The 13,340-nt window shown below is 35.0% G+C and overlaps 1 protein-coding gene across 3 annotated transcripts in view; it reads right to left on the reverse strand.

The window, feature by feature from the left end:
- LOC149568450 (sec34-like family protein) overlaps positions 1-13,340 on the reverse strand; it is a 210,024-nt gene that overhangs the window by 148,270 nt on the left and 48,414 nt on the right. For all 3 annotated transcript variants that reach the window (XM_089821373.1, XM_089821374.1, XM_089821375.1), the window contains 3 exons: positions 8,994-9,079; positions 8,774-8,840; positions 8,574-8,636 (listed from right to left, as the gene is read on the reverse strand). In XM_089821373.1, coding sequence (XP_089677499.1) covers positions 8,574-8,636; positions 8,774-8,840; positions 8,994-9,079 — 216 coding nt within the window. The remainder of the gene's footprint in view (positions 1-8,573; positions 8,637-8,773; positions 8,841-8,993; positions 9,080-13,340) is intronic.

Here is a 13,340-nt window from a genome sequence, read left to right on the forward strand (position 1 = left end):
TTAAGCCTCACAGGATGGCAAGCTACACTTCTCTAATACCACTGTAATATCCTACAGAACATTTTTCCCCAAATTTTCTCACAATAACTTTCAGAAAGTATAACAAATAATTTATGCAATAATAACCAACAAAACTCATATAAATTACTGTACAATTTGTTATTGCCTTTTTAACTAGCAATACAATAACATCCATAGAAAACCCAATCTTAGAAACAGTAACAATAGTCAGATTGGAGATGCATAGAAAAGAACCTGTACCACAAAATGTGAACTTGGATGTGAATCCACCTCTAATATCGAATTGGGTTGGCCTCTGATCTGGCCAGAAAACCTTGAAGGTTTATGTCCTCAAGTTCTAGAAAATGAAAGCCAAAGCTTCCCCTTTCTCAAAGAGAAATCTGAAACAAACTCTAAATCCAAGCATGTCCAAACTACTGAAGCTTCCCTCCTTTCAATGTTCAAAGTTGTGATATTTTAACTCCCTTCTCTTGTCCTTTCATTTTATTCCTCCTTTGTCACTTTTCTTAGCCCCCTTTATAATATTAAATTCACCTATTTCTAAATTTACATTAAGCTCTCATGAGTCAATTTTGCTATTACATGAATATGTCCTTAAATTTCCTGATGTCCCAAAAAGGGACATTACATAATGAAGAATTAAGGCTGAAGCACCTCAAGGAATGGCTGTCTAAATCCCAAAAGGATAGTTCCAAAGAAAGGCATCATGGCTTGGATCTATAAACTTTGAGGAAGTGATCTCTAAGCGCTCTGGATTGTATTCAGGCCTCCTCTTTCCTTAAACAGAGTAATAGCGGGTCAAGCTTAGCAATAAGAAATAGATATAAAATTAAATTACTATACACATAATAGAAATGGATGACTGCCCCTAATTTTACCATATGTTTATGGAAATCAACGCATTTTCAAGTCGATTCAATTTAGGATGGAAGAATTGAGATTAATTTAAAAAACGATTGAACTTAAATAACCAGAGGACATTACAGATCATTCAATTCTAAGGCTCCAAAAAAGAGGAAACAAATTAACATTTAATTAACCAGGTAAAAGTACAGTACGGTCATAGTACAATTGATCCTCCAAGTCCTTCAATAAACAATATATTTGATGACAATACTACTGTTCTTAAGTCTTCAGCTATAATCATCCTTCAAGTACACTTTATACACTTCAAATAATCTTTCAACACTTCTAGCTATGATAAACTCTTAAAACTAGAGCTCTGGGCAGTTCTCAATCCATGGCTCAAGCCAGGCTGAACAGAAAACTCCACCAAAACACCTCAGATTGAACTGAAACCCAGCATTAATCAACTGGAATCCTGTCCCAAAGCCTAGACATCAACTTTTTGAGCGAATAATCTCCCAAAATCAGATCAATATGCCCTTCAAACTCACACATCAGCCCCTAGTGAAGATATGGTCAGTTCGACATGTCACCCTCTGAATTCAAATTCATATCAACAGAAAATACCCTGAAAAACAATCCTAACTTGACCACCCCAGTCATTAGAAAGATAATCTAAATGGGATTGAAGATTGCATTCAACTCCAAAAAAACATTATCAGCTAAGCGAGTTCTGGAAATTTAAAAACCACAAAAAAAAACTCGACAAAAACCAAAAAATCCCACAACTTACAACCAAAGAAAAACCATGAATATTCCTTTTCAACAAACCCCGATCCAAAAACATTATGAAAATCAATGTGTTCCCTATGTGAAACACCAAACCAGCTAGTTTGGATTTTTCACCACCGAAACTGGTGAATATTGATGAGAGTTTCCATCCTCAACCAACCATGGGAAAACTTCTCTGGCCATACTTTTGGTGTTTGCGTGGTCAAATGGGAGCTGTGCACTTCACTGTACCTACTATACCGACTGCTACATACTTTGTTTCAGGCCTCCACATGCTTCAAGATGACTAGCATTTTGTATTTATATATCTTACAGTGTTAAGGGACGAAATAAACATTTAAGTATAACAAGACTTCCTTAGGGCATATTTCATGTATATAGTTTCAAGATGTTTGAGATGGGCTTCAAATCTTTAGGAGTTACAATGCGAATTCTAGGTTTGTGTAATATCCCGAATGGATATTTTGCCCAATCCTTCTTACCAACAGTTTTCCTAAAACGCAATATATCTTTTGCAAATAAAACCACACATTTAACCAGCCAATGAGCCAGTAGGTGCTCCTTAAAATACTCAGTTTAATACAATATCAGATTTGTTATTGTATTATAAACCAGAAATACAACAAGATCCATAAAATCCAATCTTAGAAACAGTATTACAGTCAGATTGGAAATACCAAAAAGGAACCTGTATGCGTAGTGTGAACTCCATCTCGAATCCACCACAAGGCTCAACCCGGTTTGCGTCCAATTTACAAGAAGAGCCAGAAGGCGTCCATCCTCAAGAGCATGAAACTGAAAGTAAAGCTTCCACTTCTTCAATGGGAAAACTGAAAACAATATCCAAATCCAAGCATATCCAAAATGAACTCATCCTTCCTCTTTTAAGGACTAAACCTGTGACTCTTCAACCTCCCTAATCCTGTCCTTTTCTTTTTGCCAATTCATCTCTTACTAACCCCCTTTTTAATATTAAATTGACTTTAATAATTCTGCATTAAGTCCTCAATAGTCAATATTAATATAAATTGGGTTGGCCTATTAATTTTTTCTAATGTCCCGAAAAAGGGGACATTACAGTTAGGAGGATCTTATAAATTTTTACTAAGTCAAATTCTGGGTATCAACAGGTTTTATCATATTCAATTGCACCTGGCCACTATCCAGTATTGACAAGTGTTTCAGAGTTGTTTCTTGCCATTTTAGGTTGTTTGTCTTGCTAGTCATACAAATTGAAGTAGTGTCAAGTTCTAGCTTGTGTTGGGTGCTTCTGGTCATAGTCTTAAGCAATTTATACTGTGCTCTCAGTGTAGTCAGTTTTGATTTCACAATTTATCACTAGCAACAGAATGTTATCAGACATGCACCAGCATTCCGTATCAGTCATACAAGGTGTTCTGTTGTTGTTTCGTGATTAAGCTGATTTATCCATCTTAGTTGGTTCACTTTGTGGTTGGTTCAGGAAACTTCGTTTATGATCAACACTTTAAACTAGCACATATCAATAGTTAAACTTTCTATATGATATTTGATATTTGTAAGGCATTTGATCTAATCTTATGATATCCTATATGATAGTATCGCTAGTGCCAATTTTGACTTTAAACAAGAATTCATGTAAACAGTTCTCACCTTAATGAAAATACATACAATGATCTCTTTATCAATGGAAAATGCAATATTTTCTATGCTCCACGGGGACGCGTTTCCTGCCTCTGTACCCTAGTACCCGTACCGGGTACGAAACGGGGACGCGGGTACGGATTTTGGCCGTACCCTGCGACGTCCCTTTTTTGAAGAATTCAGAAACGTCCCCGAAACGGCCAATTTTTTTGGGCAAGAAACTTGGGGACGGCCAGCAGTATCGGGGACAGTTTTGCCGTCCCCTATCCGTCCCCGAAACTGCTGGCCGTCCCCTTTTTTCCAGTCAATCTGGTAAAGGCAAACCATCCCCAAAAAAACATTTTTTCCTAATTTTTGTTGTTCGTGTGGCCCCTAGTCATCTTAAAGACATAATAACAATATGCAACCCATATTTGGTCTATTAAAACACTAACTCTTCTACTCATTTTTCGATTTAACATACTTGCTAAGAGGAAGGAAAAAAACATAAGAGCAGTAGCAGCAATGAGCAAAGATTGTGTTTAGTGAGGCAAGACTGCGTTCGGTATTTACTATTTACCAACTATTTTAGTTGGACTTCTCTTTATTTCATTCTGATTTCAGCATGATACTTGAAGCCTTTAGGCATTTTAATTTTTGCTATATATGTATGTGATATTGTTATAATGGAAGCACTTAGTATTTGCCATTTGATAATATTCCATGTATTTATCTTCTAAAATGTCTATGGTGAATGGTTTATCAATGTTATGATATACATATTTGAATTTTGTCTCTATAGTAAAAAAAATCCCCTATGTTTTTAATCGCCGTCCCCTGATGTCCCGTCCCCTAAATTTTGGCTTCGACCCGTACCCGTACCGGAAACACGTCCCCGTCCCCTAAAACGTCCCCGTCCCGGAAACTCCGTGGAACATAGAATATTTTCCATTATAAAACTATTTGAAATTGAAACTACAACTATTTGGATGAAAAGAGAAGTGAGGTTTTATCTTTGTAAGTTGACACAATATGAATGTCTTGTATATTTTTCATGTTCTACAACACTAAGTTGAAGGAATTTGAAACTATGTAAAGTGGAAACAATGCACTTAGCTTGGACTACAAGACCAAGTTTCAACATGAGAAAGGAAGTAGTGGAAAGTGAAACTACAGCTGAAGCACCAAAGAGGGCTTAAGAGGTGCATGAAAGCTTGCATGTGAAAACAAGCAGAAGCAAAAAACTATCAGCTCCACTTTTATGGCAGCTCTCAAATCTCCTCCCACATCTATTCAGGTTGGACCGGGGTAACTGACCTAGAATATTTGAGTAGCCGCCAATGGCACCATCCTCCTCACTTGAGTTTCAACATTGATGACTCCCACTCTTTAGGCCACATGACCAAGATCTTCCCCATAAATCCACTGGAACCTTTGACCCTTCACCCAATTTTTGCACAGTTACAGCATCCACTAATAAAGAAAGGGATTAGATATCGGCAAACATTTTATTATTACTACATGGATTAACCAAACATTTCTGACAATAACAATTGGTTAATTGTGTGAGCAATTAGCATAGGCCTTAATTTTATACTTGATTTATGAATCATTTTAACGGTTAAGCATGAGAAATTAATCCAACCAACATGCCTATCAGCATAAAAGATGTACACAAAAGCCATATTGATGATAGAGTCAAACCACAACATTGGCAGAGCTTATCTTATCTATGATTAACTATTGCTTCTGTAAATTATGTGATAGATGCATCCACTAAGAAATTCCATTGCCTTCGAGAATAATTGCACCTTTCATTTACCATACGCTTTTGCCAAAGATGGGTGCCAATTCCCGTGGCTATTACAAATCTAAATCTCAACTTACAAGATGTGTCAATGTATCTATTGATGCGTTAATTACATCAGGAGCAATACCGGTATCCTTTAGAGTTATCAAGATCCTTTGAGCTAAATCTACGATAATTTGTAATGTCCCAATTTTTAGTAGGTTTATGCATTTGGCTTGGTTAGTTCACCATCGCGACCCTCATGAGCTGACAGTGGGATTTGAGGGTCTCAATTTTGGGGTTATAGGTTTTCCAGCGGCCTATGGTGTGCTTTAGCTACATTTGAGGGACTTATATTTATAGTAAGTCAAACTATTGGTTTCAATGAGCTCAATTGATTTAGAGTTGAGTGATGCTCTCAGTCTTTATTTCGAGCTTCCAATTTGGGCTCCAAGAATCTTGGAGGGAGTGTCTATAGATAGTAAGTCACTGCGTCAAGTTCTCTCATCATCTTTCTTCATCGGGATCACTTTGGTGTAGTTAGATTTCGATTCTATGCCTCTTCAGTTGTTTTTGCAAGATGGGTGAATTATTATTATTCATCTAAATACGATGAGGTTGCTATTTTTGTTGGCATTGTATATTGGCCACCTCAGTATCATAGCTCACTGGAACAGGACGAAAATTTTTAAATCGTGGGCACGAGAAACAGTGACCTTGTGTGTCAGAATATTACGTTATGGAAAAGGTCATTTTCGGAGCCAAAAGCAATTAATAAATTATATTATAATGGCACAGTATTATATTTTAATGTTGTATGGAAGAAGCTTCTTAAGTGAAGTTCATTTGGGAAACTTGTGTCATTTTGGAGATTATAAATATGAGGTCATTTGATGGGAAAGGCATCGAATTGAATATTTATTTTCTTTTGTTGCATTTGTGGCTTTTTCTGAGTTTTCTGAAGTGTGCCTTTGCTGAAGTATAAGGTTTATTCTGAGAATTACTCTTGCAAATTGTGCTGAAGTATACAATTTGCCATTCTCCTACTGTAGCAACTGTGTCTAAGGAGATTTCTTGGCTGGAGTTTATTGTGCGGGGCTGATTTGTGAGGAGTTTGATCTAATTTAGCATCCTTGCGTTTTAATTCTGAGACTCACGTGAGTTACTCGGCAATGTTTGGCATTTACTTGGTTTGCCTCAAATGGCATTTTAGAGGCGCAGCAATCATTGCATATAAGCTGCAAGTTGTTCTAGTATTGGCGTTTGGAGTTTGAAGGTTGAATTGTAGGTTATTGCTGCTAAGTTTTGGGGTATTGTTGCCCATCTCTGCCTAGCAGTTTATAATTGGGCACCCAATCAGTAATTGGGTCTGTGATTGGTGTTTTGGAGTTGCATTTAAGTTTCAGAGGGCCACATTTGTGCATGCTGAAATTCCATTATATTCTGGAGGCAGCAAATTGCTAGAAGAAAGAAGCTGATTTCATTATTGACTGCAATCTGGATGGTGATGTCAATCAGCAGGACTGTACACAGAGGTTCCAAATGCTATTAGTGTTTAATTTATGTAATCACAGTTATATTATTGACATTTGTGCAAGGAAATCAGAATCGGTTTTAAAAGAGTTTGATATTTATTACAATAAATTCTTTACATTGCATGATTTTTCATTATCATTATTATCTAAAATTCAAAGAGCTAAATACAAAGCAGGATGTATACATTTGCAATCCATCAGCTAAGCAGCAGAGTTGGTTCTGATTTATTTTAGTGTTATTGAGATAAAATAATCAAGAAAATTAGAGTTTGTGAAGCTATAACCAAGCAGGGTTATTACATTATTTATTCTTCAGAAAACCACAACCTACTCATATGAAGTCCACATCCTTGCAACGACATAGAAACTTGTCATTTATTAATCAAAACTTTCAACCTTTGCTAAATTTTGTTTTTCTACTAATGTCAAGGATAGTTGTCCTTCCCAATCATTGACAACTTCCGATCTCTCCTCTCCAAAAATGATGGTTTTTATCCTACCTAGTCTCATCTTGCTTGAGGAAATGCCCATTTAAAGACCAGTTGATCTGCTTAATTATCAAGACAATCAACTTTTTTGATGTTGTCACCCTTGAAGGAGTGAACAGGGGAAGCATATGAAAGGACTGTGGTAGATTTTTTGTTTTGATTATATATAATCTCTGCTTGATCAAAGGGGTGGACAATCCTCTATACTGTAGATTTTATTTTGTTTTGATTATATATAATCTCAAGTCGATCAAAGGGATGGATTTTAAAACGAAGAAAATAAACCGATTGTATTAAGTTTTACAAGTGCCAGAATTAGATGAAAGATACTCAAAAAGATGTGGCCATAGAAAAGTACTACTGCAAATAAACCCAACAAGTGTGAACGGTAATTAAGAACTAAACTACTGAAATAATGAAAGAGTATAGTGTACATGCCCAAGGTATAATAAAAGTACAAATATAAAGAGTGGTGTTAAGTACATGAAAACCATGATGGGAACTAGTACTGGCATACACCTGTATCCAACCTAGGAGAAAAATGAGAAAATAAACCAACAAAATAATCTTTGGCCCTCAACCTAACCAACTCGGGATAATGATGTCTATGATGAGTCCCTCCTAAAAATCCAACTGACGAGTCTGTCCAAAACCCAGTCAACCGAGTTCCCCAAATTTGGAAAGAAAAATGGTGGTACAAACATGTCCTTGTGTTCCATGATGTGTGAAAGGAAAACTAGCAAGTCCACAAAGCTAACAAGCCCACAATCCAAAGTATTAAATATTTTACAGAAATTACTACAATATTTCAAAATGCATGTAGACTTTCAAAGTTAAGAACATACACCAATGATCAACTCCATGTCTAGTTATCACTTTTACAGTCTGATAACTTGATCTATAAAATCTCATCTAATTTATTTTTAGATTTTAGAACTTAGCAAAATTGGTTTTAAATGTATCTGCGTACATATTATAAAAAGCTCCCCAACACATCTAATTTTGAGAACTATTTATAATAAGTAGTTATTTGGTAATTTCAGAATATCAAATCTCAAACCAATTAAGATGCCTATGAAAACAAAACAAAATATTTACTACGTGCTAATGTTACAGCCAGCAAGAACAAGGGGTTGGTCACACATTCAGACACAGCAGGTAGAACAGATGGGCTCAAAAGATCATTAGAACTGAAATTTGGGATGAGATGGTTGGGAATGATGGCCAAGTTAGGCTTATACCATTCCCTCCTTATATCCAATTCTCAAAGCCCAATAAAGAATCTGATAAAATTTGTTGCTAGGGTGTAAACAAGCAAGTAAAGGCTTCAAATATTTAACAAGGATTATTTAATTTTGTTTTAGAGGTGTACCTTTAAAAATAAAAAATGAACAAATTTTACACATCAGTAACTGTGTATTTTATATTTCATTTTCAAATTGACACTAACACACATAGGAATAAATTTGGGTACTATTAAATAAACAACAATGTACATACTTGAGAAGCAGCATTCTTTAGCACTGATAGTACATGTGAGCGCACCATTCCTAATGCTCGAGACTGTCCAAACAACAATATGTTACCAGCTATGACATCTATTGGCTAAAAATTAAATTATGAGCAGTAATAATCTGATGGAGTAGTCAGTGACAATAATACCACCAGTTAATATATGTGGAAATCGAGATAATAACTACCTGAAGTTGTCGGAACTTAACAAGGTAAATTCCAGACTCCGCATATTGTGGATTGTTTGCAACATATCTTCCATGGTACAATAAAAGTCCACATGTATATTCATAGGAGACATGTAAGTAGACTTAAAATCAATTATAATAATCAAAAAGAGTAAAAATTGAATGCACACTTTGCAGCAAAGAGTCCACTTGATATTACTCCTAATCTGTATTTACTTACGAAATACATTCATCAAGCCGCTTCAGCAAAGGAAGGAAATGACCACTTCCAACACTCATACTTGGTGAATAGAACTGTGTGGCAATCTGCGCCAAATGCAACAAAAGAACAAAAAAGAGTTTATACCAGCTGAAAACATAAATCAAACCAGTAAAATATATTGTCCACAACATGTCACACACATTTGACCATACATTAAGACTGCAAGACAATGACATGCTAACCTGGCTGGAAGATGAAGAATGCTGAGATCAATAAGTACAACTCACCGATGTAAAGAAGTAGCTCAACATCATTATATAATATATGCTTACCATAAATTTAATCTATATGACTTCAACAAACTCATTTGTTAGCAACTTATCAATGTTTGTTATTCTATTCCCTGAAGATTTGAAACAGTATGACTCCAAAAATATTTACTTCCTTTGTCCAATAGTGTTCTGCAAAATTCACAGGTATGATATGTAAATACAATATTTATTTTCTAGCTCAATTTCTCGTATGATAATCGATAAATTTATAGCTAGTTATAAAGATTAAGGCCCCTCAGAAACAAATATAAAGCTAGTTATAATCTTCACAAAAAAGTCTCCTTCCTTGCCCAATTTGTGTAGCTATCAGTGTCATGTCCGACCTAAGATTAGGGCTTTATATCCCAGATTGCAGCACTATAGGAAGGCCGACTCAAAACAGAGTTAACTAAATATATGATTGAACCAGTCAAAAAATGACCAACAATATATATAAAAAAATAGTTTCTGTGATTTATTTAATAGGGAGCCAACTAAGTTTTAAGGATAATAAATTAAATTGAAAATCTTTTATATGCCTGACCAACCAAATTGTCTAGCCAACTTCCTTACGAGCAATTACAGGTATATATATATATAGTGTCTGACAATTTGGGGTTTCAGATTTTAAGAAGGAGCAATCATGTTTTAATAACAAGCAGCATTAGCAGAGGGCAGGGCTTGTTTTTTAAGGGAAGCCTTCATTAGAAGAGTGGTGACTATTTATTGAATCTTGAGGGGTTATATATAGCTGAACATTTCATTGAAAAGGATCAGGAAGGAAGGAAAAAACTACAATAAAATACAGAACAAATCATCAATTAAGGAGTATCATTTAGAAGAGCAGAAAAAATCAATTAGCATCACTGCTCATAAAGAGAAGATCAGTCATAAGATATCAAACAGAAGGGTTATCAAATAGAAGCAGTTACAGCAATCAATTGATTAGAGATAGAGCATAAGAAAGCAGCAGACCTCTGATCACTTCAGAACTGTTATAACAAGCATCTAACATTCCTAATAATTGCTCTTGTGGTATACATATGACAAATGTATTATTTGTCAATGTTTATCTCTTACATACATATATGTATGATTAGATATAAAATGCTGTTTGTGAACCCCCATCATGTATGGAAGGAAGGATATGTAAGGAAAAGGAAAAGTATAAGATTGTTAGCTAGGTTGAAGACCCCTAGTGGATGTCCATGTTGCCTACCACTAGGGGCCAAGAGGGTAAAGACCCACTCTTAGGCTTAGTCACGTCGATCAAGAAGTGCCCTATTATGATCTCCTCTCCGACTCTATCATGATCGATTATTGACCTTTGGAGAAGAGGCATGAATGGGAAAAGCAGGTGCAAGTACCCCACTAGGTAGACAATCCTGAGTAGATGTCCATGTTGCCTACCAGTGGGGCCAAGAGGGTGATTGTCTGCTCTTAGGCTTAGTGCAATGAACCCTTTTTGTGGCCTCACATGGCTTGAGCTAGGCTGAAAATTCTTGTGTACGAATCATAAAATAATAATAATTTATTTGACATTGAATACCAAGATCTTATATATGTTGTCATGCATTTTATCACCACAAAATGTAGGTAACAGTATGAAACTTTTTCAACTAAGTTTTGCACCTCTCTGAGATAAGTCAATTCTTTATTGGCCAACATTGATCAACCAATCATTCCCAATTCGCATAGTGAATCCTTTTACTGAAGGCTTTTGTCAAGTCCTTTTCATTTTATCAATTTGTTAGCCTATACTTGATTTTTGAAGCCTTACAAAGTCCCTTTTTTTCATTTTTTAGTGCTTGGTTGGTTTTAGTCTTTTTGTTTCCCTCAATCTTCTACTTTCAGTTTTCCCTTCGATTCAATACATCGTGGGGCTTAATCGGGTTTATTAGTCAAAAGATATAGCCATTTAAGTGCCCAAAAGAGGGTTCTCCAAGTCCAATTACATATTTAAAATATTGATGTTATATTCTAATGTTGAGTTGCTCTTTTTCATAAACATAACTTAAAATGACTTTATATTATATTTTTTAGTTACTTTATCACTTTTGATTTATCACTTAAGTGATTTAAGGGACTATAGTGCACTTTATGTTATAATTTGATTTTGAGTTGTTTACTGATTTTTTACTTAAGTGACTATAATGCACTATATAGTCTAATTTAATGTTGAGACTTAATTTAATGTTTTACTTTTAAACACTAAAGTGAAATGTTGCTTTTTGAATATATTTACACATAATATGTAAACTATTAGTGTGAAAGTGATATTTGACCCCTTTAAGTGATATTTACTCAATAAATCAATTAGACACGTGCTAACTTGAAAACTTAAATGATGCAACTCCATTAAATGTCTTTTTTTAAACATGTTACATGCAAATGCGTCTAGAGAGTGTGATATTCCTCTTGTACGCAACTGCAAGTGACCAAAACATGCAAATGCACTCCAAGAGTGTGATTTTGCCTTGGATGCCCAAATGTATGTCAAGTCAAAGTATATGCAAATGCCTCCCAAGAGTGCAATTTCCTAATAGAGGCAAAAAGTGACATTTCAAGTGCCTCCAAGAGTGTAATTTGCATGGAAGTCATGTTTTCCAGCCAAGGTATTGCATGTCAAGTGCCTTGGAGAGCATGAATTTGCACTACAAACTCAAAAGCATGCATTTCCTTTGCATGCATTTGACCTTCAAGAGCGTGATTTATGTCTAAGGGCCAAATTCTTGCTTTTTCAACACATTTTAAACGTGTAATGAGCCTCTGAGAGTGTGATTTGCCTCTTGGTTGCATATAAATGCATTTAAACCATAGATCCAGAATTGTCGCAATTTGAGTGATTTTACAAGTTGAGTCAAGCCTCTCAAGTTTTGGTGACTTGGTAAACTAGATCGGCAATTAATCGCCAGAAATCACCGAGTTAGGCAATTCAGCAAAAATCGCAAAAAGCCAATAGAAAAAATCGGCCAGCAAAATCTATTTTAAACTTCACTTCATTAAATTTTGTTATTGAGGATTTTTTGTCCAACTTATTTATAGTTTTTTCTGCATACCAATTTGAACTTCATTCCTTGCAATTCTATGATCACATTAATTCCTAAATTTAATCACATCATCATACTATTCTTAGTATTACTATTTCTTGCTTAAATGCAGATGCCTTTGGGTATATCACTTATTTTCCATATAGAGATAGATAATATGCACATTTGAGATCTTGGTTTTATGACGGTTCTGAGTTTATCCGTTCTTATTATTCATTTGGTCCTCTTCCACAACATTATTTTCCATTTTTTGAGAAACTTAAGAATTCTAACGAACTTCCAAGTCAATGAAAAAAGAGTACAATTGTATATCAGGACATGAGATAAAGTTGTGGTAGACTTACGTAAAACATGCATCAATACAACATGAGATAATATTGTGGTAGACTTATGTAAAACATGCATCAATACATACCTGTTTACTTTTGTTGTTGGGTTTATTGATGTTGTTTGCTTTGCAAATTATGTTTTAGCAAAGCAGCAAAGAGACAATTGGTCTTTAAAATCATAATCTCTGACGAGCTTATGAAATGATAAAATATCATGGAAAATATGCACATATGTTTGTATAACAGGTTTACCTAATTATAGAGTAACATTCAACATTAGTGCATTCGATATAAGATGATTGATGGATTTATCATTTATGTTCCTTGTCTATGTATGTTCCCTTCTATTTGATGTTGTAGTGTGTGTTTAAGTTATATTCAATAAAGGGTGCATGAAATAAGTTTTAAATCATTTAAATCTCTAAATTTCAAGGGCTTTTCACTTTATTGATTTGTAGCTGAGTCATAGCCAATTCATGAGTCATGTCAGCCTTGTCAATCCAATCCGATTCCGAGTTTTGGTCCTTTGATTTAAACAATATATTTTCCCAAATACATGCAAACACATCACATGTATTTGACCTCCAAGAGTGTGTTTTTGTTCCTTGGGTAAATTTGGGTTCAAAGACCATTTAAAACATGTTGCATCTCAAGACCATGATTTGCCATTGAGAG

The sequence above is a fragment of the Cupressus sempervirens genome, chromosome 3 (assembly GCF_028749045.1).
Source record: "Cupressus sempervirens isolate cs-2001-9-10 chromosome 3, ASM2874904v1, whole genome shotgun sequence".
NCBI classification, from domain to species: Eukaryota; Viridiplantae; Streptophyta; class Pinopsida; order Cupressales; family Cupressaceae; genus Cupressus; species Cupressus sempervirens.